Here is a 24,508-nt window from a genome sequence, read left to right on the forward strand (position 1 = left end):
AGAAAAGGCAAATTTATAGACAGCATATCAGGAGTTGCCTAGTATTGGGATGAGAACAGAAATTAACTGCCAACAGGCACAAAGGACCTTCTAGGGGTTACAGAAACATTCTAAAACTGAATTTGTAGTGATGCTTGCACTTATCTGTAAATTTACTAAAAACCATTGAACTGTATATACATTTACAGTGGGTACATTTTATGGTATGTAAATTATACCTTAGTAAAACTGGTTTAAAATATATAGCATTGATTTTATTCACAATAAGTCTGTGTATAAGCCTTTGATTCCTTCTTCCTCACACTAACTCTTTCTGGCCTATGTGGCAATAAAAACAGACATGTCACATATGCAGTTTTTCATATTGAGGTAGTGATTTTTTTCCTATATAAAAGCAAGAAAATGGAGAAGGTCTCAGAAAAATCTCTTTAGTTACTTGAGACTCCGTACTCTCTATCCGTTGTTCCACTTGGTCATATTAGAAATAAATGATAGATTAGGGAAACAAATAGGTATAGTTTTCATTGAAGAACCATGTCTTCCTTTCCAGTCCCATTCATAGAAACTTTGCACATGGGAGTGCTTAATTCGTCTAGGCCAGCTTATCTGGCACAAAGACTGCATGCATGGGCTTTGGACTTTTGAATCCTTAGTAGTCACATGCACGAAAATATTACTGCATTCTTGATGCTTCAGTCACCTTGATGACCTTAAATCATATAAAGTCTCACCATAAAGGAATGGTTAAGTAAAATAGGATGCACCCATAAAGTTGAATAATACACAGACATTAGCCTGTTGTTATTGAAAATAGATTTCATTTTTTGGCTCTTTATTTTTCTGTATATGGCCTCTTTTGCCTGGAACTGTCCTTGTTCTCAGATTAAGGATTTAGGACCTATCTTGTTCCCATATTCTGCACATATTAGTTATTAGTAAAAATTTATTGGATAGGTGGGTGAATGGAATTAACCAGAAGTTACCAAGTTCATGAAAAGCATCAATGAAGCAAAAATGCACAAAATTCCTAAATGGGAAGTTACCCAGAAAATTTTATTTCTGGTATTTTATGTGAGATGTCTGTTTTTACTTTCTGTGCCCCAATAATCCTAGACCATTATGCATTCTAGACCATTTATTCATCCTTTTGACAAATATTTATTGAGCATATACTGTGTGCCAGGGACTAGATACATTTCTATCTAGTGAAAAAAGGCAAGAAATACCTGAGGCTTCATAGTTGAAAATGGGTGAACTGTGTAATAATAGGTTATGCAAATAGTACAATAGTCATAGTTTTCTTCTCATACTGGGAAAACTAGATGTTTTGCTTGTCTTTACTTTTAAATACCTTGACCATAAAAGCCCTCCCTCATTATAAAATTTAGCACTTATTTTTTTAATTTATTTAATTTTTTATATCAAACTAGATTTTATTAATTAATTTATTTTTACTTATAAATTTTTTAATATGAAATGTTTTATATGAAATTTATTGTCAAATTGGTTTCCATACTTTAGCATTTAAGTAATAAAGTAGGGCCCATAGGCCACATGTAAGTAATAAAGTAGGGTCCATAGGCCACTGAACAATACCACCTTAGTGCTACAAACTCAAAGTTTCTCAAATCTTTCCACCACCGATCAGGTATTCCATAATTTTTGTTGGTAGATCTCATAGTTTTGAAAAAATGTTCAGCATCCCTCTATTCATTATTTAGTAGTTTCTCATTTTTAATTTATCAAACATGTATCTCTGCCAAAGCTTCTGCTTAAATGAGAATAACTACTGTTGTCACCCTTGATAGAATCCTCGCTATGTTTACAGAAGTTTGACGGTGTAACTAGTTAACAGTAAGCATATTATTTATAAATTATTTGAAATACTGAAAATAGTGAACCCCATTGCTACTTTCTCACACCTGTAAACCATGTGCTCATGGTTTATCTGGAGAAAAGGGGTTTATACCAGGCTGGGACCACACAGATACAGGTATATCTTAGCCAAATCTGGGACTTAATAATAAAAACATCTGCTGGACACACACACACACGCGCACACACACACACACACACACACACACAAAGCATAAAAGGTAAGGGGTTAAATAACAGGCATTTTACATGTAGACAAATCCTCTGGGAAACAAGAGTTTCCATTCTCTGCCTTTCAGCATACTGACCCTAGCAGCTGTGTGAACTCCAAGCTTCTTGCAAAGAATTACAAAGGTAGCTGAATCACCATATCTTTACACCAAATGAAATTATATTAGTCAAATTTTACTGAAAATAAAAGTTTAAATATATTTTAAATTAATGAGACAGTTTTCAGAAATTAGGATAAGAAGCATACATCCACTTTAAAAGAACACACACAGGTACATACACACATATTATAAATATGCTATCACTGAACACATTTAGAAATTATAATTATACAATAATGCCGTGGAATCCATAATAATCTCATTGGGGAAGGTGCAATATTATGTTTGGTGGCAAAATGGTTAGGAACTATTGGGCTGTTTATGACTGAAAGTCTGAATATATGAAATTAATTTTTAATTAAAGTGAGTAGATTAGATACCAAAATAATGTAATAACTTAATATGACTTGAACATTGGCTTTTTTTAAACGTTTATTTACTTCTTTTGAGAGAGAGAGAGAGTGTGGAGAAGGTGCAGAGAGAGAGAAGGGAGAGAATCCCAAGCAGGCTTTGCACTGTTAGCACAGAGCCCTATGCAGGGGCTCAAACCCACGGAACTATGAGATCATGACCTGAGCCAAAATCACGAGTCGGATTCTTAACCAACTAAGCCACACAGATGCCCCCTTTGGATTAGCTACAAGAATACGTGGCCCATAGTTTCCAACATTTTTATCAGTGAGACTTCCTTAGCACAGATTCCTCAGAGCCTGAGACAAAAGGTTACGTGCTAACACTATGTTAAGGGAGTATAAACCAAGAAAACAAGTGAATGAAAGGGGAGTAAGGCAAAGAAGAAACAAATATAAGAAAAGGAATTACAGAGCTGGCAGAGGTGATTGCTTTATTAAACTGAAATCTTCAGAGAGACCATACAATTCCTAACTATGAAAGGGGGAATTACAAGGGGCTATTACTGCTAGTTCCTGTCTCACATTGGTGTGCTAGCCCTAGGGCATTGTTTCCCCTACTTTACTATTGCACAAATCCAGTAGCCCTACTGCATCTCAGGTCTCAGCAACAACCAGGAAGTCCAGGGACAGAGGAGAGAGTCTATACAGCATTACACAAGACATTGATTGACTTGTGCTCATGATTATCATAAATGACTAGCAGTAGCCACTATAGCCAACCCTTCAGTCTGAATCAGGATGTTAATAACAGGGACCCAGCTCCAACCCATGGGAATAGTTCACACCATCACTAGAGCCAATGTAGCTAGACAGTGGCAGGTAAGTATATCTAGAATGGCAAATCCAGTAAAGTTCAACCCTTACACCACATAGATCCAGTAATACTCTCTTTGGCATCTGTTCTCACCTGGGAACACGATACTGTGAAACTCTGAATTCTTTTCTGAGAGGAGAGATCTAAATCCAATTCTTCAAGAAGATGACCAGTGCAGTCTCCCAAAAAGACTTAGAAAGGGTTAGTAAATGAAAGTAAGTCCCTGCTGCTCCTGCTGGTCCTGGATTCCATAATGTATGCTCCTTATCTCCCCCCTTCACCCATTTCAGAGCAAAGAATATCAAAATAGATTTCAGAACAAACAATGATTACCTATCAAGGAAGGTCATTTCATAATGATAAATGGATCGTTTTGTCAGGAAGAAGTAACAGTCCTAAATGTTTATGCACCGAATAACAAAGCTTCAAAGTGGCAGAAATCCGCAAATGCAGAGATTTTAACTCATCTCTCAGTGGTTGAAAGAACAATTAGGAAATCCATTAGCATGTAGATGACTTTAAACAGTTCCATTAACCAACTTGACTTATTTTTTATACCACAGTCCGCTTAACAATAGCATAGTTCAGGGGCGCCTGGGTGGCGCAGTCGGTTAAGTGTCCGACTTCAGCCAGGTCACGATCTCGCGGTCCGTGAGTTCGAGCCCCGCGTCGGGCTCTGGGCTGATGGCTCAGAGCCTGGAGCCTGTTTCCGATTCTGTGTCTCCCTCTCTCTCTGCCCCTCCCCCGTTCATGCTCTGTCTCTCTCTGTCCCAAAAATAAATAAACATTGAAGAAAAAAAAAAACAATAGCATAGTTCAGATGCTTTTTAGGTATACACAGAAGATTCACCAAGACACCAATATTCTGGTCCATAAAACAAGTCTCAGTAAATTTAAATGGACACAAACCATTACAGTATTCTCTGACCACAATGTGTTTACACTGGAAACCAGTAATAGAAAAATATCAGGAGGAGTGCCTGGGTGGCTCAGTCAGTTGGGTCTCCAACTGTTGGTTTTAGCTTGGGTCATGATCTCACAGTTCATGGGATTGAGCCCCTCATCAGGCTCCATGCTATCAGCACAGATACTCTCTCTTTCCTCTCTTTCCTCTCTCTCTGCCTCTTCTCCCCTTTCATGTGTACTCTCTCTCTCTCTCTCAAAATAAATGTATAAACATTAAAAAGAGAGAGAGAGAGAGAAAAGGGGCACCTGGGTGGCACAGTCGGTTAAGCATCCAACATTAGCTCAGGTCATGATCTCCCAATTCATGGGTTCGAGCCCTGCATCAGGCTCTTTGTGCATAGCCCAGAGCCTGGAGTCTGCTTCAGATTCTGTCTCCCTCTCTCTCTACCCTACCCTGCTCACTCTCTCTCACTCTCTCAAAAATAAATATTAAAAAAAATTTTTTTAAAGAAAAATATCAGGAAATTTCACAAATGCTTAGAAATTAAACAACATATTTCTAAATAATACTTGGGTCAAAAAAAATCACATTGGAGGGGCGCCTGGATGACTCAGTCAGTTAAGAGTCGACTTTGGCTCAGGTCATGATCTCACAGTTTGTGGGTTCGAGCCCTGCATCAGTCTCTGTGCTGACAGCTCAGAGCCTGGAGCTGCTTCAGATTCTGTCTCCCTCTCTCTCTGCCCCTCCCCCACTCATGCTCTGTCTGTCTCTCTCAAAAATAAATAATAAAACATTAAAAAATTTTTTTTTAAATCACATTGGAATTTAGAAATATTTTTAATTGAAAAATAGTGAAAACAAAACCTCAAAATTTTTAGAATGAAGCTAAACAAGTGCCTAGAAGGAAATTTATAGCATTAGATGCTTATTTTAGAAAAGAGAAATTTATTTCATTAGTGACCTAAACTTCTTAAGAAACAACAACAACAAAAAAAAAGAAATTCAAATCAAAGTAAGCAAAGTAGGAAATAATAAAGAGCAGAAATCAATAAAATAGGAATAGAGAAAATTAATGAAACTGAAAGCTGGTTCTTTGAGAAAATCACATTAATAACCCCCTAGCCATATTAACCAGGAGAAAAAGAAGATACAAATTGCCAAAATCAGGAATGCAAGAGTCTATCATTATAGACCCACAGACATTAAAAAGATAAGGGAATGTCATGAGCAACTTTATGCCAATAAATTTGACAGTTTAGATGACATGGACAAATTCCTTGAAATAACAAATGACCAGAGCTCATTCGAGAAGAAAGAGATAACTTGAATAACTTCATAGCTGTTAAATATAAATTGAATTTGTTGTTTAACACTTTCCTGCACGGGAAAGATGCCCTGACAGGTAAATTCTATCAAATATTTAAGGAAGAAATTATACCATTTCTACACAAACTGCTCCAAGAAGTTGAAGTGAAAGGAACACTTTATGAGGCCAATGTTACCTCAACACCAAACCAGACAAAGACATTACATAAAAAGTAAACTACAGACCAGCGTGTGCCATGAACAAGATATGAAAGTCCTTAACAAAATTCTAACAAATTGAGTCCAACCTTATATAAAAGATAACAGGGACAATATATTAAAAAGGACCTGTCATGACTAGGCAGGGATGGGGAGCATTGTCATCTGTCAGAAGCATGACGATGACTGCCCTCTCTGATGGAGTTGACAGGGAGATATTGCCATGGAACTGGGCTCTCTTGGTATCAGTGAGGATACCAAGACCACTTGGCAGCACTTAATTCTCAGATGTATTATTGTAAAGAGCAAAAAGGCTGGAAGGCAACCATTTTTTAGCTCATCTTTTACCTTTGTTACTACAAAATCCAGAACTCCCATTTAAATTTCCACAGAGAAAACCTCACAAAGAGGCATCATGGAAATTACCTTAAAAACTTAGGTCTCTTCTTTTAATAATAGGTACATTGAAGATGTAAGAAGAGAATATGAACTAACATTAAAAATTCTGCAGGGATGGGGCACCTGGGTGGCTCAGTTGGTTGAGCATTCAGCTCTTGATTTTAGCTCAAGTCATGATCTTATAGTTTGTGAGATTGAGCCCCCATAGCGCTGACAGCATGGAGCCTGCTTGGGATTCTGTCTCCCTCTCTCTCTACCCTTCCCCTGCTCACTCTCTCTCTCTCAAAAATAAACACTTTTTAAAAATAAATAAAAATAAATTCTCCTAGAATGACCTGTTTTATTCTTATAATTATTGCTAAGATTTTTATAATCTAGATTTTATTGTTGTTAACCATTGCATTTCAAGGCTTAATGAAAATGTTTCTGTTTACAAGTCCTGTTTATAATTAATGGTAAGACTAGATAAAATTCTAGATTTTTGTTTTTGTTTGATTTCATTAAGGGACATCTAGGGTTAGAGCTACAGAGGGTAGCTGTACAAGAAAGCCCTGTACTGTTTCCTTATTTGGACAGATTATTTCTTCTATGTTAGCATCTACTTAAGACCTCTTATTTTTTTCTAATTCATTATACATATGAAAGGAAATACATTTAAATGAGGGAGAGGAAAATGTGGGATAAAAAGAGTATAAAGATCTTTTTGAGAACTGTGGGGCTTTCCAGCAATCCATGAAAATTCTTTAAATTCCCTTTTACTTGAAATTCTGAAATTTTTCACATTCATAGGTCCTAGTTTTAGATCTTTTAGCATTGATATACGAATTTGTTTAGTTCCATTCAGAGAGAGTTGTTAAAGTAAATGTATGAGAGATGTGAGAGAGAATATGTAAGAGATCGTTATATTTTGGTTTCGATTATTTAAACTTCATGGTGGAGATGAAATGATCATCAGCAACTTTTAAAAAAATATTACTACTGCTCTTATTATCTAGTCACGAATTTGGATAATAATGAACAAATTAATCTCTAGGTTTATGGGTGTTTTGGTTTTTTTTAACTTGTTTTACTCTCTTTTTTAGCTACTTTGACAAGCTATTCTGAAAACGTGGAACGCACAAAATATGTTGGGGAAAGCAGTAAAGAATTAGGATCTGGAGGAAACCTGAAACCTTGGCAGTCTCAAAAATCCAGTATGGATTCGTGTTTGTATCGAGTAGATGAAAACATGACGGCTTCCACCTATAGTCTGAATAAGATCCCTGAGAGGAATTTGGAAACTGTTCTATCGCAGTCAGTACAGTCTATTCCTCTGTATCTTATGCCACGGCCAAATTCAGTAGCAGGTAAGAGTTTTTAAAAATTGACCATTTTACTGGCGTGTATACTGAAATGAAAGTAAATTCTGCTTTAACAGAATTTTCTATTCATCTTCTTTGACTGTTCTTTTGTGTGGCTAATATGCATGTGAATATCTTTTTGAACCTGGGGGAAGGCTCATGCTCAAGTGGTGATTCTGCTCCCAAAATGTGTAAAAACACTCACAAAATCATAAGTAAAACCTGTAAAGTGTATGGTTGAATTTCTAAAAGTATTTTTTTCATATCTGAAGTCTTTGAAAAGATTTCAGTCTGTTGTTTTTAAAAATATTAGTTTAAAAAAAACATTAAATTGAAGAGTATTTCAGTAGAATTTATATTATTAGAAATCATCATCCATAGTTTGAAGGAGAGGCAGGCAAGAATTTAGCTTCCCAGTCCATGAGCTCAATATTTCCACCATATCCATCCTATCGTAGAAGAATCACCAGGTAGCTACAAGTGCTAAAGAAGAACTCAGACACTACTAGCAGGCTCAGTCAGAAAGTCATAAAGGAATGTCAAGGGATGCCTGGGTGCCTCAATCGGTTAAGCGTCTGACTCTTGATCTTAGCTCAGGTCATGATCTCAGTCATGAGAGTGAGCCCTGCATGCATAGAGTCCGCTTAAGATTCCTCCCTCTGCTCCTGCGCCACACACGTGCATGCGCTCACTAACTCTCTCTCTCTCTCTCTGTCTCTCTCAATAAATAAATAGATAAATAAATAAATAAATTAAATAAATAAATGTTTTTGAAATAAAGTAAAAAAAAAAGAGAGAATAAGTCAGACCAGGAGCTTTTGCAGATAGTTGGGCAGTCGGGCATTTTCAAAATGCAGCATCATCTACACTTTGTCCCTAATACGAAATCATAGTCGTGATTGTCTTTCTTACTTGCTCGATGAATGCCTAAAAGGTTTATCTCACTGACACAAAATAATAAAATACCTATTATAGTTAAGAGCTCTTATTTCCCAGGTGTAATGATTTATGTTATGCAGATAATAGTGTGATGCTTCTTGCCTTTTTGTACTTTTCTAAAACATTACTCTTTGTTCTGTCCTCTGGGAGACCATCAGCATCAGTCATCACATGTGATTATGTGGTGATGGCTCATCTGGAAGATCAGTAAGTGTAGACAATTTAATATGTATTTTTCAAGATTATTCATTTTTAAATAGTAGCAAAAAACTTTTCCCTCCTAGGTTCTTTGGAATATGTTGGTCCCCAGGGATGATGTCATATTATACTTTAGAATGCTGTAACTTAGAAAGGGCCAGGCAAATTCAGTCTTTCCAGGAGAGAAACATATAAACCCTTGCTTACATAAAATTGGGGAAATATAGCTACCAACCTTAATGGTACATCTCAATTTATTTAACTAAGCTACAGTGATTTCTAAGAAAGTTCTGGCTCTGTTATTTGAGAAGGGCATTGAGCATTTAGTAAAAGACAGAAATATAAGCTTCTCTTGTCCTCTCTTTACTGGAGAAATTATAAAATACTTTGCCCTTTTTTTTTTTTTACATTTTAAATTGTATTTAATTTTATTTATTTTTTTAATATGAAATTTATTGTCAAATTGGTTTCCATACAACACCCAGTGCTCATCCCAACAGGTGCCCTCCTCAATGCCCATCACCCACTTTGCCCTTCTTGAGCATAAATATCTGTAGATTTATTATTTTACCCTATGCAGATACTAGTGTGTACAAAGAGTTGTCCAGGACTAATTAGCCAGATAGAATTCTTCCCTCTAAGGTTTTCTAACACTACTGCTTTCTAGAAATCAGCACAAGGCAGCTTTCAGAAGTATCAGTGAGTCACCAATTATTTCTCTAATACATGTAGGAGAAATTAACTGTTAAGCTCTATCACAGAGAATAGAACCCAGTTTTCTATACCAGGTATTTTAATCACCAGGTTAAAAAAAAGTTTGCCATTTGAAATGTTTTTTTTTTTTTAAAAAAAACTTCACAAAGCAAGCAAGAGTAGTAGGCGAAGACTACACTCTTTCATTTACATGGATTGTAAGATTCTTGTTTATTTAGAATTTTATCTTGTAAGAACTGATATCCTAGTTACTTAATAAAATCTTTTAAGTTATGTTCAATTTTCAGGGAATTGTCATCTAATTTATGAATTTGGATGGCTTCTAAACTACCTCTCGTGATATATTTTTTGCTAACTGCCATTTACAAACTTTACCGCTTCTAAGCATCAATATATTTGTGGCTACACTTAGAAAGTTTTTGCATATTCTTTGGGACACTGACTTCGGCAAATATTAAGATAAGAATTTTATGGAGAATTACAGGATAGGATTCTAATTGACAACCATTGTTGTGTTTGTAAAATAGCGTCAATTTTACAGTAATTTTGGTATATTTATAAATAATACAGTAATTTATAAAGTATCATACAGAGGAGGGAAGCATCTGAGTGCAAAGGGAAAGGGTAGAGAGGAATAGAAGACATCACAGAGAAGAACAAATAAGAAGTCACAGAAAAAAGAGGAAGGAGTTACTAAGAAGTTAAAGAAGTTGGTACATTATTTCAGCATGACCAAACCGTGGGATACAGTGAAGAAATAGTAGAAAATGATGTTGAAGGTGATACCAAGGAGCTTATATGCTCTGATGATAAATGTTAGGTTTATTTTGTTGCTAGTCAGGAGTATAAGCAGGAGCTATACTATCAAATATGCTGTTTAGAAAATGGCTGAATAGCCATCTGTATAGGATGGACTGAAGGAGGAGAGCCAGGAGTTAGAGAAGATAGTTCTTTAAAAGCTTGTGGTATTATGCAGTATTATAGGGAGTGAATCATCAGGTATCAGTAGAGTTGAGAAAATGGTTTAGGAGAGTTTCTTCTTTTTTGCCTTAAAAAATAGCATTTATTAGATTTTTTTTTAATATAGAGAAATAACAAGGAAGAAAACAAAACAAAAATGAGCCATAATTTCCTTTCCCAGTGGTTCCTGCTGACATATTCTAGAAATTAAAAAAAAATCATGTGTGTTACATAATAAATATGAAAATCAAATAAAAATTCAAATTCAAGCAAAAAAATACAAAAGAGAAAGGAAAAGCCTTCCCTTTCCACCTAGTTCCCCTCTCCAATGATAAAGTGATTAAGGTAAGTATGGGCAATCTGTAGCATTAAGTCTTAAGCTTAGTTTTCTGAATATAAATTTGGATGTTCATACACCTTTAAATTAAAATTCTAAGATATGAAAAATAAAAACTCCTGTCTTTTATTGTTTTCAAACTGTGAACCACTACTGCATGTTTATTTTTTAAGCCCTTTGTAGTTGGAAGGAAGTGGAGAACCTTGTGGATTTGCGGTTGCATGGCAGAAATTATCAGAGAGTAGGATGTCTCTGGTCATCCTGGATGTCTTAAAAGGAGACTGGCTGTGAATTAGAGGGATGTGGGAAGCAGGAAATGTTCACTTGCAGCAGCTGTCCTCAGGGCTTTGTGTGAAAATGAGGAGTCTTCAAGGAATTATAAGCAGCAGAAGTCAGTTACAATATAAACTCTCACCATCTACTTGTTAATGTTTGGAGCTGCACATTTTCCTAAGAAAAGGATCTTAAGAATCAGGTAAATGCAAAATCGGAATCATGGGGGATTTGGATGAATCCAATCAGAAGCTTAATGAGGATTTTATAAAGAGGAAAAAATGGGCTTTTCAGCAGTCGGAGGTTGGCTTTATGAATCAAGGGCGTAAGGACAGCAGAGTGGCTTCTTGCCCAGGCTGTAGCAGACAACGTCATCCAAGATCCCTGCTCAGGTCAGCCAGAATGATAATCGTGCTACTAAAACCTGTTTGCACTAGTAACACCTGATCTAAGAAGAAGCAATTCAAACGGGTTTTATACTCAATATAGAGTTGCCTCTGGAATGTTTTGTACCAAATGTCTGCTGGATTTTTTTTTTTTCTGCCCACTTATTTAAGTTATTTTGACTTCAAAAAAGTATGTCAGTTAAATGTTCTATAAATGAGTCAGCTGTTCCAATCCTATGAAGTCTCAAAAAAAAAAAAAAAAAAAAAAAAAAAATATATATATATATATATATATATATATATATATATATGCGCTCCCTTTTTCCACTTCCCTCTTGGACCTTTAATGACATAGATTTTACTTAGAGATAGATTTTACATAGAAGTTTACTTTTTAAAAACATTTTCTTTTCACATAAAATTTTTTAAGTAGATTTGTTTTTCCTCTTTCTTCAGTTCACTTCGACTTACCTAATTATTTCCTATGCTTGTATCCGGAAAGTGTTCATTAAATATAGTATTAACTTAACTTGATGAAATTATCTCAAAAAAATTGGCCAGCACAGTTTCACAGTAAGAGTACCACTATGAGGTGGGGATATGTGTGTCCCTATAGACCTGTCATTGGTATTTGTATGTGATGATGATGTGCAAGGCATTGTTGCTATAGCCACCTGCTTCATCCTTAGCTTTCAAATAACCCCATAAGACACAACCTAATTTTTTATTCATTGATCGTTTAAATGTAGTCAAACACAAAGTGTATATTAAATACAATTATTCAGTTATTAGGCAAGCATTTATTGAGCATGTATGTGCCAGGCACTATTTGAAACACTTGAGAATCATCAGTAAACAAAACAGAAATTCCCCCCTCATGGACCTTACATTCTAGCCAGGGCAAATAAAATAATCTTAATAAGTAAGTAATTTATATAGCATGGTAGAAAGCGATATGTACTTTAGAAAAAAATAGAAGAGGGAAGAGGGATCAGAAGGAAGGAAGGAAAGGAGGGAGGGAGGGAGGAAGGAAGGTTGGTTATATGAACATCATTGGAGCTGAGCATATTATCATAGTGATGTCTGTTAAGCATTAAACAGAGCAATGAAGAGGGTGAGGACAGAGCCAGATATATCTAAATCTACGTAGGACCAGTCTGGAATTCAGTTCTATATTAAGCATTATGTGCACGGTACTCTGATTTACTCTGAGGGGATAGGGTTATCAAAGATGAATCAGACATTACTTTCTCACCCTCAAGAACCTACTATAATAAGGGAAGACAGCCATGTAAGCAAGTTGCTGAATAACATAGGTCCTAATTAGCAATATACGTATGTGGTTGCTAAAGGGGAAAAGCAATTAATTTTGACTAGAGTATCTGTCAGGGAAGCAGAGAAAATATAGCCTTAGCAAATTTTGTGACAAAGATTGAGATGTTTGGCAAACTAAGATGAAGACTTTCTCTCAGAAAGTGGCTTGCAAATAGAAGTTTCAAGAGATTATGAGGGAGAGTAAATGTGTACAACTAGCAGAACACAGAGCCCCAGCTAACAGAATCTCAGGTCTCGAGACTGCCTCAGCTTTCCAATATTTATCTCATATTCCTTTAAATAATGGGAAAGAATTTTGAAAATGATTAAGCAGTGAGAAACAGAATAAGACTAAGGAGAATTATGATTTAATAAGGAAGAAAGGCTGTGAAAAAAATATTGGAATATTTGATAAAGAAAATTGTTATAGATTCAGATATCAACAAAAAAGATTTTAACTGCTAACATAAGAAAAAGAACAAATGTTTTAGTAGATGTAAGTAACACTAAATAAAATGTATTTGCAATCCTGATTAAAACAATAGTTCCCCATCGGCTGATTTCAAATCTGTGCCCTGAATCAGGGCTTCAGAGCTATAGCCCTTAATACCAAAGATCACTGCTTTTCCTTAGTTCACTGTTTGCCTATGAGTATTTGGATTTGTGAAGGAATGAACTGTTCATTCAGTGACTGTAGTATTTGTCTTTTTCCCCTAATGTCATCTGGCTGAAAGTGAGACATGTGCTCATTCCAAAACATATTTATGACATTTCTTGATCTTGTGATAAAGCAGAACAATTGATGTCCATTTTCCTAGGAATTGTGATGGTGAAGATTAGTTTAGCAAAACTTGTTAAGTTCACATTAACCATTTATATTTAACAAATGTTGCCAGCAGCTCTTTGAATAGAAAGCTGACCCTGTGAAAACTAGGCTGTGGCTAAAAGTACCTGCCAGATCTTTCCATTAAAGACAAATGAAAATGGATTATCTAACTGTTGCTCAAATCTGTACTCAAAGTATAGAGCTCCCTTTAAAAGAGTCATAGATGAACATAATATAGAAAAAAGAAAGACCCTGGGATTTTTTTTTTCTTAACACAGCTTTTTGCTCCACTCCATGTTGTATATTTCTCTATCATTCTACCCACTGTTAATGAGATAAACGTCTTTTTATTAAAATGTATCAAACCATGTTAGTGTGTTGGCATGTAGAACCATTTTAATAAGAGAACCTTGCTTTAAAATTATATAATGTGCCATCAAATATTGCCATAACGGTAACTCAAAACTTAACACTCATCCACCTGTTAAGGTTTTGTTTGCATTGTGTTTTAATGTGAGTAAAAGATTCTCATTGTCACTGATACTTCTTTCATATTACTCTTCAGTTTATCAGCTTTAGAAAGTAACTTTACATATTTTTTCTTACTAAAAAAAATTACAAATTTGGGGCTTTTATTTGTTCTTTTGTTTCTTACTGTGGAAAATATTTGAAGCCTAGAGATTTATTAGCCTGCAATCACAGGCCTCTTCACTTTGCATACAAGGTCTTTATTATTGCCCAAGTTTGATTACTTATCTTTGAAGCCATAAAAAACAGAGTTGAGGGAAAGTGACAAAGATGAAGAAGGGATGAAAACTAAGATTCTTAAGAGAGAATTAAATCTGTTTAGCTTTAAAGAGGGAGAGATGGTACAATGCAAATAGCACTCACTGGATTGACGGGCCAGATAGCTGGTTTTGAGGCCAGACTCTGCCATAAATGAGTGATTCACTGTAGACAAGTCACTCTACTGTCTCCTAATACATAAAATGAGGGGATTTAACTAATTTAGGGTCAAAACACTTTGTATATAAAGACCATCTAGTAAATATTTTAGACTTTGCAGGCCAAAATGGCCTCTCTGGCAACTACTCAACTCTGTTGTAAATGAATACTTGATGAATAGGCAAGGCTGTGTTCCAGTAAAACTTTATTTACAAAAATAGGCAGGAGGCCAGAATTCATCTACAGGCCTTAGTTTGCTGACCTCCGGACCAGATGACCTTTAAGATTCCTCTCACATCTTCATTCTGTGATGCTGCTTTATTATCAACATACATATCTGAAAGGATTGCTTCTCCATTATTTTCTATTCTGTACCAGTTGGGGCTAGCCAGGAGGCAGGAACCACAGTTATTTTAACAGAAAATTCGATATATGAAGAATGGTAGACTATGTTTAAATGAACTGGAAAGGTAAAAAGAAAACACAGAGGTAGTATGGGTTTGGCAACTGCCGGAAGCAGCTACCACCTCTGAGCCTGTGGAACAAGAGGAGGGTGGGATTGTTAAACTATAGAAACTTGGAAGAAAGACCCCACAAAGCTGAAACTCCGATCTCGGTGAAAGGAGCCCTGCTCAGCTGATGCTAATATTTCTGAGCTCCAAGGAGAGCCCTATGGGAATGGGACCTCTGAGGGTTCCCCCCCTTGGGGGGTGGTGGGGGATAGCTACACATATGAAGAACCAAACAAAACAGACTTTGATTAAAGCAGGAGAGACACTATTAAACTTCAGAAAGAACTAATTCACAGAACCACATTAGAGTACCAGTGGGAATGGTGTAAGTCATCGTCCCCAGTGTTTTTAAATGAAAAATCTTGTAGTTATCTTTCCTGGATAGTTTTAATTTCAGAACGCAGAGATCAAGATTATCTCTTATTCCTCTGTTACTCTCCCAGTGGGAACGGTATAAGAGTCATTGTCTCCAGTGTTTTTAAATAAAAGATTAAATAGTTATCTATTCTGGATAGTTTTAATTTCAGAATGCGGAAATCAAGATTATCTCTTATTCCTCTGAGACTCTCCCACTGATGTGTAACATGGCATTTGACTTCCTTTCTTGGTTTAGTTCCCTAGACTAGCTTCCAGAGACTTTTATTTCCTCATAGAAAGTATATCTGTGATCTAGTTAAGTTCCTGTCATCTCGGTTTCCAGTAGACCCAAGTAACTAAGCTAATTGCATTAGTTGAAGGATGGGGGGAATATAGATCTCTGGCACATGTTCTCTCTTGTTCTTTTCTGTTTTCCTCTATCTCTTTTCTGTTTTCTCTGTCTTTTCACTCCCTTTTTCAGCCCAGAGAGCACTTTGTGACTTTCTTTGTGCCACTTAGTCATAATCCACTGTGTATTGTTGTTTGTGTCTTATCTCAATTGGGGATGTGGACAATACTTCATTAGAGCTCTCCAGCCAAGAATGATCTCAGTTTGTTTCTTCTCACCCACTCAAAACAGTCACCAGAGGCAAACTGGCAGCTAAGCCAGGGAGGGCATCAAAAACAGGGCCTGGCACACAGTAAACTCTGGGTAAATAATTGTCATTGAATAACTGAGTAACCCCCGACACAGTATCTTACATAATTGGCAACAGATTGAATCAACAGTTTCATTAATAATTTATAAGCTCTAAATAATTATTTTCTGACAGAAGTTTGGGGGTTGTGTTGTTGTTGTTAAAAACTATTTTTGTGCCCAGCACTTTCTGATTCTTAATTTCTTCATTTTTTGGTTTATTGTGAATGGACCCAACAGCTCTCATTATACAGCAGTGCCAATACCCATTTATCCCCCTTTCTTGTGCCATTTTCTCTCTCTGTGTTGTGCCTGGGTTAAAGGGTTTCTTCATTCAATGGGAGACCATTATTACCTATGTTCAGAGGGCAACAAAGTGCTTTTTAGAATTCATGGACATTGACAGTTCCCTAAATGCTCTTTAGCAGTTCTCAGTCTGTTGTCCCAGGTGCCCATCTTTCTAATGTATACATACAGGTGAAAAATGTTTTCAGAATGTTTTCATGTTTCATTCTTGAACATGAAGGGAAAATGTTCAAAATAGAACTTCATGTTTTTCTTACAGCTCAATCTGATGATGTTTATACCTTGTTCTACAAATGGCATTTGTGACCCAAAAGAAGCAAAAACTAATAGTCTTTGTTATCCAGTACTAATGTGTTTGCTAACTTGTTGCCAGTACTCTTCATAAGCTCAGGCAGTTGATAGTGATGAAGGAGCTGAAGACGACTCTTGACATTTTTTTCCCTGGCACGTGTTCTAGACACTGGTGAGGACACTGAGTTCAGCAAAACTCCTGGTAAATATATATGCTGGAGTAATCTCTGATTCCCAAGTTTGGGAGGTACAGACTAACTGAAAGTTTTCTAAGCTTATGTATTCTGACTAAACTTTTCTGTCTTGTCAGCCACAAGCTCTGCCCACTTGGAGGACCTTGCTTACCTGGATGAACAGAGACATACACCATTGAGAACTTCTCTTCGAATGCCGAGGCAGAGCATGGGCGGTGCTCGCACACAACAGGATCTGAGAGGTTAGAACCCCAGAAGGACTTTTTCTGGGGATGCCCAGGCGAAAATGGAAATGGGCAATAGGCGAAAAGTTTCTTTGTTTCCAGTTTCCACGCTCACTTAAGTCTCCCTTAACCATAAGCCTATAACCATAGAATAGAAAGATAAACACAAATACATTATACTCATCATATACATTGTAATTTTGAATAGTTGGAAGCATTGATTCCTGGAAATTCTGAAAGAAAACAAGGGTAAAAGTGGTGATGGGGGAAACAACCTTTTTAAGGTCCTGGATTTCAGAAGTGAGTGTTGACTAACTTCAGCCCTAGTCACCCAGGTGAACTTGGTGCTAATAGTTACGTGTTTTGTAGAGAATGTATTTCATTTTCATTCTAGTGGCCATTTCTAGTGATGGACAGTACTTTTATTTACTTGGAGTCTCAGACAGTGCTTTTAGTCCTGTCCTGGCAACATCTAAACAACTTAGTCCTTTTCCCACTCAGGCACCTGTTTCTTTACACTCTTTATACATACTGCATGTTTCTGCAGTCAGGAACCTGATCTTTTCAAAGACTCTCATTTTGTTGATCATTTCAAAGACAGTCTAATTGAGAGACCTGTTTGTTGTATCACTGCTTGTGCCTCTTATTTATTTGTTCAAAATGAACCAAACTGTCTCCAGTAGCCTTAACAAATAGATGGTCTGCTTCCTCTAGTACCTAGTAATCCATAGCTCTACTCCCCCAAGTGCATTTTTAATTTTATCTTATAGATTATGTTCATCTTTCCTTTGGTCTCCTCCTCACCCCTTGTCCAGTGCTAATCTATATGGCACCACATGCATAACTCACACAGGAAAGGATTCATTCATGCCTGCTCTCCATTCTGGAATTCATTATGCTGAGTGTTTTTCAATGACTGACCCAGTAGGAGCATAAAATAATTGATTGTATTGCTGCAATTACCATACCTCGGTCAACTATAGTGAGTTGATGACCTCAGTCAGTTTTAGTTCCCAATCCTATTCATCCCGCTCACCATTTCTTCAGTTAACCACATGCTAGTTGCTTAGTAGATACAGTTGTGTATTTCTAGCCCAGAAAGGAATTGCATTCAGCTTTATTTTAGTGCTGATAGATTGATTATATCCAAAGCCTGAATAAATCTAGTCAAAAGACTAAATAAATGATTTGTGCCAAAACCAGAATGCATAGCCGTAATAAAACAGGTTGGACACATGATTTCACTCATATGTGGTATTTGAGAAACAAAGCAAATGATCATAGGGGAAAAAAAGAGAGAGGCAAACCAAGAAACAAACTCTTAACTATAGACAACAAACTGATAGTTACCAGGGGGGCATAGGTGATGGGGATTAAGGAGGGCACTTGTGATGAGCACTGGGTATTGAGCTGTGTAGTTTTGAGAACCCTTTGTGTTGGGTTCTGTTGATACTTGATGGTATATCTCCACTCTATATAAAGATTTAGTAAGATCTTTGGCAGATGTATTCTAGTGAGCTTGATATTTAGACACCGGTATCACTTGTATCTAGAAAACAACAGAAATCTTTTCTATTGCACTGAGCTTCAGCCTAAACGTTCAGTAAAACCAAAGTAAATCCAACGATTTTTCAAAGCATGCCTAAATCTTTAGGGAGCTCTCTGCCCAAATAATGCATTCCTAACAAAAGCAATTGTATATCCTTTACAGATTGTGTTTCATCTTATTGTTTACACTAGAACTTAAAGACACAGTTTTCCATTGATACAGGTGCTATGATATTAGTGTTTCAGCTCCTTCACGTTGTCTTTTCTTTCAAGACCTTTTCTTTTAGCACTCTAAATGGTTAGAACATACCATTCAGTTGAGTGCTTTAATCTGTAAGAGACTAGATATTTACTAAGCAGTATTTGCCTTCTAAAATTAGCATACTAATCTTCCCTCAAAAAGTAATATGTTATCTTAATTGCTGTTTACAAATGAATTCTGTGTCTTACCATATGACTTAAAACACATTTACAAGAAAGGAAAGCAAACTTGGATTGACTTTCCTTATATTTCTGTAGACCTGCTTGACAAACCTTTATAATTTGTGCTTCTTACATCCAAAACATTGCACTTTATCACAGAAACAGAATCATATTGTTTTCCTGGCATAATTTTAGAAAACATGTCATATCATGCTTTCTATTTTATTTAAAAGAACATACAAATTGCAGTCATGTTTTTGTTTTATATATTTTTCTTTGGTTGCGGTTGAAGTAAAACAACTTTACCCCCCAAAAAATAGTAAAGTGATTGAAACTTTTTGTAGTATACACTAAGATAAATCCTTGTACATTAAAGATATATCTTTCTATATTTTAAAGTATTACTCAAATCCTATGAAATAGTTTCTTAATCACAGTAAAATGGGTTTTAAATCATAAGTGATGAGGGAGGGGGCCCTGAGTGGCTCAGTCAGTTAAGCATCCAACTTTGGCTTAGGTCATGATCTCATTCGAGCCCCACGTTGGGCTCTGTGCTGACAGCTTAGAGCTGTCCAAAGCTCTCCTTTGGATTCTGTGTCTCCCTCTCTCTCTGCCCCTCCTCGGCTCACCCTCACTCTGTCTCTCTCAAAAATAAATAAACATTAAAAATAGTAATAAATAATAAAAAATAAATAAATCACAAGTGATGGGTTTTAAATGACCCTCAATCTTCAGTAGTGAGGTAGTGAATGGTCATGTACACTGTAGCCTGGCTACTAAATTTGCTGGCTGATTCGAAGTATGGAGATGATCTGAAATAATACTCTTGAGGATATGTCTGAAGAAATATAAATCATTTATTGGGCACTTCAGGCATTCTTGCACTAGTCTGTTTAGAGCAGTGCTTCTCAAACTTTCTGGTTGTCAGCACCCTTTTACACACTTAAAAAAATCACTGAGGATTTGGGGCGCCTGGGTGGCTCAGTTGGTTAAGCATCTGACTCTTGATTTCATCTCAGGTCGTGATCTCAGGGTTTGTGGGATCGAGCCCACACGCTGTCAGTGTGGAGCCTACCTGGGATTCTCTCTCTCTTCTCTCTCTACCCCTCCCCTCACTTGTGTACTCTCTAAGTAAATAAACAAATGTTTTTTTAAGTTTATTGAGGACCCTAAAAGCTTGTGTCTATATGAGTTATATCTATTGATATTTACCATATTAGAAGTTAAAACTGAGAAATTGTTAAAATATCTGTTCATTTTTAAAAAAAACAAGAGTAGACCTGTTCTTTGTGAATAATCATATAAGCTCTGGAAAATTCTTCTGTACTTGGGAAAGAATGAGTGTGGAAAAATACAGTAACCTTTTAGTATTATGAAAATAGTTTTGATTTTGTGGACGCCCTTGAAAGTATCTTCAAAACCCGCAGGGGTCCCAGATCACACTTTAAGAACCACTGGTTTGGAGAGTACCACTGCAGTTGAAGATAAGTGCCTTTACACGTTTAAGGACCACACATTGTATTTACAGAAATGCAAAAAAAAGTGTAGTTTTAGAATTGGTTAGAAGTTGTTCATAAACACATTGTTTAAGAGAACAGGCAGAGAGCTGTACTTTTAATCTCCGTGACTTAATTATTTTATGACTGGAAGTTTGTACCTCTTAATCCCCTCTATCTATTTCACCCATCCCCCTACCCACCTCCCCTCTGGTGGCCACCAGTTTGTTCTTTGTATTTAAGAGATGTTTGTTCATTTGTTTTTAGATTCTAAATATAAGTGAAATCATGAGGTATTTGTCTTTGTCTACCTAAGTTTTTCCCAGCTCTTTACACTTCCAAGCTGGCAGGACCTCCTGTAGCTGACAGGCCCTACTCTTCCAGCTTTGTTTGCAAGTACTTTTTGAATATTTGTCCTGAATTCACTTAGGTTTTAGGAGATACCTTCGTTCTGGAATTCTTTCTAAGCTGTCAGTGTATAATTCTTTACTCATCTTATCACTAGCATTTATTATGATAACTTTGTGTTAGAAGGACCAGCCTGTTTTCACTGATGTTCTTTAGTTGTGTTATTTCAGTGCAGTGACTAACACCTTACAGATTATTCCCAGATTTGAGGCACAGTGGCTTTGTAATTGTCTACTGACCATTTTGTATGAAACTCAACACTTAATGCCAGAAAGAGTACATATGCAATAAATATTTGCTTGAATTAATAAAAAGAGTACAGGCATAGCTCGTTTGATAGTTACCTTAATAATAACTGCAATGGTTTGATCATCGTGATAGTATTTTGACCACTGAAGCAGAAGTTGCTGGATAACATCTGAGCTACAAGTGGGGTATTAACACTAACATTTGCACAAAGAAAAAAAAATAAAAGACTAGAAGGGAGATAAAATACAAAATAGAAAATTAAAATTTCTAAAAAAGTTAACATTTGCTTCATTAGTAAAAAGTCTCTTTTTTTTACTTCTCAAGACAGCTGTTTTGAACAACTGTTCTACCGAAATTGATGTTTCCAGATACCCAGCCCAACAATGGGGAAAAGGTCATTTAAGTGCACTGTCCAGGATCCCGCTGCAGCAAGTTACTAGATTCCTAGCTGTCAACCATCCAAGAACCTGAGCTTTAATGATAAAATAGTTACAGCAGATTATGTACCAGTGTGGAATGTATAGCTGGCTAACCAACCATAAGTGCCTTTTCTAGTCCCAAATCCTAATGTCTTTGAGAGATATTAATATGAAACATTATTAAAGTTTTTAACTCAAGTTTTTAAAATTATTTTGGGGTCCATTTTAAAAAATTCATCACCATTGTGTTAATGTGGAGTTATGCTTGAAGTAACCAACCTGAACCCTGTCACTCTTTCTGACCATCTTAATGGACTATCTTCTTCCACAGAGAAAGACAGAAACTAAGTTTGCTGCTGAGCAAAAAGAAAGATAAAGGTTATTGGTTTTTATAGATAAATGTAATAAATCTTTTTTTTAAGTCTCTCTTTTTTTAATTTATGTATTTAAATTCAAGTTAGTTAACATACAGTATAGTATTGGTTTCAGGAGAAGAACCCAGTGATTCATCACTTAAACACCCAGTGCTCATTCCAACAAGTGCCCTCCTTAATGCCCATCACCCATTTGCTCATCCACCCACCCACCAAGATAAATATAATAAATCTTATGTTGGAATATATAAAAAGGACAAGGGAGAATTAAAATACACAAAGCAAATCACAGCATACTGACCTCAAATAGTAGCTACTTGGGGTAAATTAACAGTAGATTATTAATGGTAATACTCTAACTTGCCTGATGCTAAATCATAATTACACTGTTCTGCTTTAAGAAATTACACATTCCTAATTAAAACTTATTTCCCAATGTATGTTCATTTCCTTGGGACTTGTACTGAGTCCTGTTACTAAATGGCCATTCATAGGCATTGGATTTAGTTAATAGCTGCTTTAATAGATACTAGGTGAGAGGGCATATGTGCAAATGATAATCTGACTCATTGGCAGAATTTCTGTGAAATTGACCCTGCCACAATTATCGTGGCTTAGTCAAAGCAAAGAATTGAATTTTCATCAAATAAAATCAGTGTTTCACACTATTTGTGAGGCCCTTACTTTTCCAAAACAATGAATCCTTTATGAAGATGACTAAGATGCATGTCATGAAGCTAATATTCTTGCATTAGCCTACTGAGTCACACACCCCTGAGGTTGTGAGTCATCTTGATCATGACCTGGCTGGCTCTCACATTTACAAGAGAATATTTCCATCAGTCTCTTCTCTCTCACTGTTCATTGTTTTGTTTTTACAAGATTAAACTTATTTCTTTATATTTAAAATCCAAAGATAAGGTTGCATGCACGTAACTGCCTACAGGTAAATATTAAATGCATAGATTGTCATATTCAGTTGTATGAAGTTGACCCTTGCACCCCCAGCCAGCTCTTAAAAACTGAGAACAAACTGAGGGTTGATGGGGGGTGGGAGGGAGGGATGGGTGGGTGAGGGATATTGAGGAGGACACCTGTTGGGATGAGCACTGGGTGTTGTATGGAAACCAATTTGACAATAAATTTCATATTAAAAAAAAATTTGAAAATGTAGTATTCAACCTGGATATCTTTGAATGTCTGCTAGAAACTATGCTTTTTGGAGTAGTCTGGGTATGGTTTTTTAAAAGCAGATCACTACTTGTTAAAGTAGCTCTAGATAGGTGCACAGATCTTGTTTTTATGTAAGCCAGTCTTATTTGGTAAATTTCATCTTAAAGTGTGAGAATTCAAAAAGTAGCTAATATACAACAAAGTTCCCTCACAAGACCCACAAGGGAGAGATAACTTTAAGAGAAGAAAGAGACTGTAAAACACATAGTCTTATAATAGGCACAGATTGACTCCTCGTATTAAATAACACGCTACTTAGGGGCACCTGGGTGGCTCAGTCGATAAGCGTCCAACCTCAGCTCAGATCATGATCTTGCGGTTTGTGAGTTCGAGCCCCATGTCGGGCTCTGCTGACAGTTCAGAGCCTGGAGCCTGCTTCAGATTCTGTGCGCCCCCCCCCTTCTGTCTCCACCCCACCCCTGCTCGTGCTCTGTCTCTCTCTCAAAAATAAATAAAACATTAAAAAAAATAATAACACACTACTTAGAGAAAAGAAAGCCTGTGGAGTAACATGAGAGATTCTAATCATAAGTCTGCAAGAATAAATCTGAAAATATTCTTTTTTTAAAATTTTTTTTAACATTTATTTATTTTTGAGACAGAGAGAGACAGAGCATGAGCAGGGAAGGGTCAGAGAGAGAGGGAGACACAGAATCCGAAACAGGCTACAGGCTCTGAGCTGTCAGCCCAGAGCCCGATGCGGGGCTCGAACTCCTGGACCGCGAGATCATGACCTGAGCCGAAGTCGGACGCCCAACCGACTGAGCCACCCAGGTGCCCCTGAAAATATTCTTAAATACCTTAAGTGCAATAAAGAAAAATAAGTAACCTTTATGACATTTTCATGTTTTGATCTAAATTAGATTTAAACAAATTTTTTAAGTTTATTTATTTATTTTGAAAGAGAAAGGGAGAACACAAGCAGGAGAGGGGCAGAGAGAGAGAATCCCAAACAGCACGGACCCCAACTCAGGGCTCAAGCCCGCAAAGCAAGAGACCACGACCTGAAACGAAATCAAGAGCTGGATGCTTAACCGATTGAGCCACCCAGAAGCCCCTGAGCTAAATTAGATTTAAAGAATCGCCTTCCCAGTTAATCTATCATTATTTTCTCCAAAAGTGAATAAATATTATTAAAGTAATCATATCATGAGTAAATTTACTTAGGTAACACTTTGCAAAAACATTTTTTGATTCTGTAAAATGATACAAGCTTTACAATCTTGTATCTAAAAGTTTTTTTATGGAATAACTTCCCAAGATAAAACAAAATATAGAACT

At 36.4% G+C, this 24,508-nt stretch overlaps 1 protein-coding gene across 8 annotated transcripts in view; it reads left to right on the forward strand.

Annotated features, from left to right (window-relative positions):
* Window positions 1–24,508, forward strand: part of TANC2 (tetratricopeptide repeat, ankyrin repeat and coiled-coil containing 2) — a 325,771-nt gene that overhangs the window by 186,598 nt on the left and 114,665 nt on the right. For all 8 annotated transcript variants that reach the window (XM_045489387.1, XM_045489388.1, XM_045489389.1 and 5 more), the window contains 2 exons: window positions 7,347–7,610; window positions 16,970–17,095. In XM_045489387.1, coding sequence (XP_045345343.1) covers window positions 7,347–7,610; window positions 16,970–17,095 — 390 coding nt within the window. The remainder of the gene's footprint in view (window positions 1–7,346; window positions 7,611–16,969; window positions 17,096–24,508) is intronic.

The sequence above is a fragment of the Leopardus geoffroyi genome, chromosome E1 (assembly GCF_018350155.1).
Source record: "Leopardus geoffroyi isolate Oge1 chromosome E1, O.geoffroyi_Oge1_pat1.0, whole genome shotgun sequence".
Lineage (NCBI taxonomy): Eukaryota > Metazoa > Chordata > Mammalia > Carnivora > Felidae > Leopardus > Leopardus geoffroyi.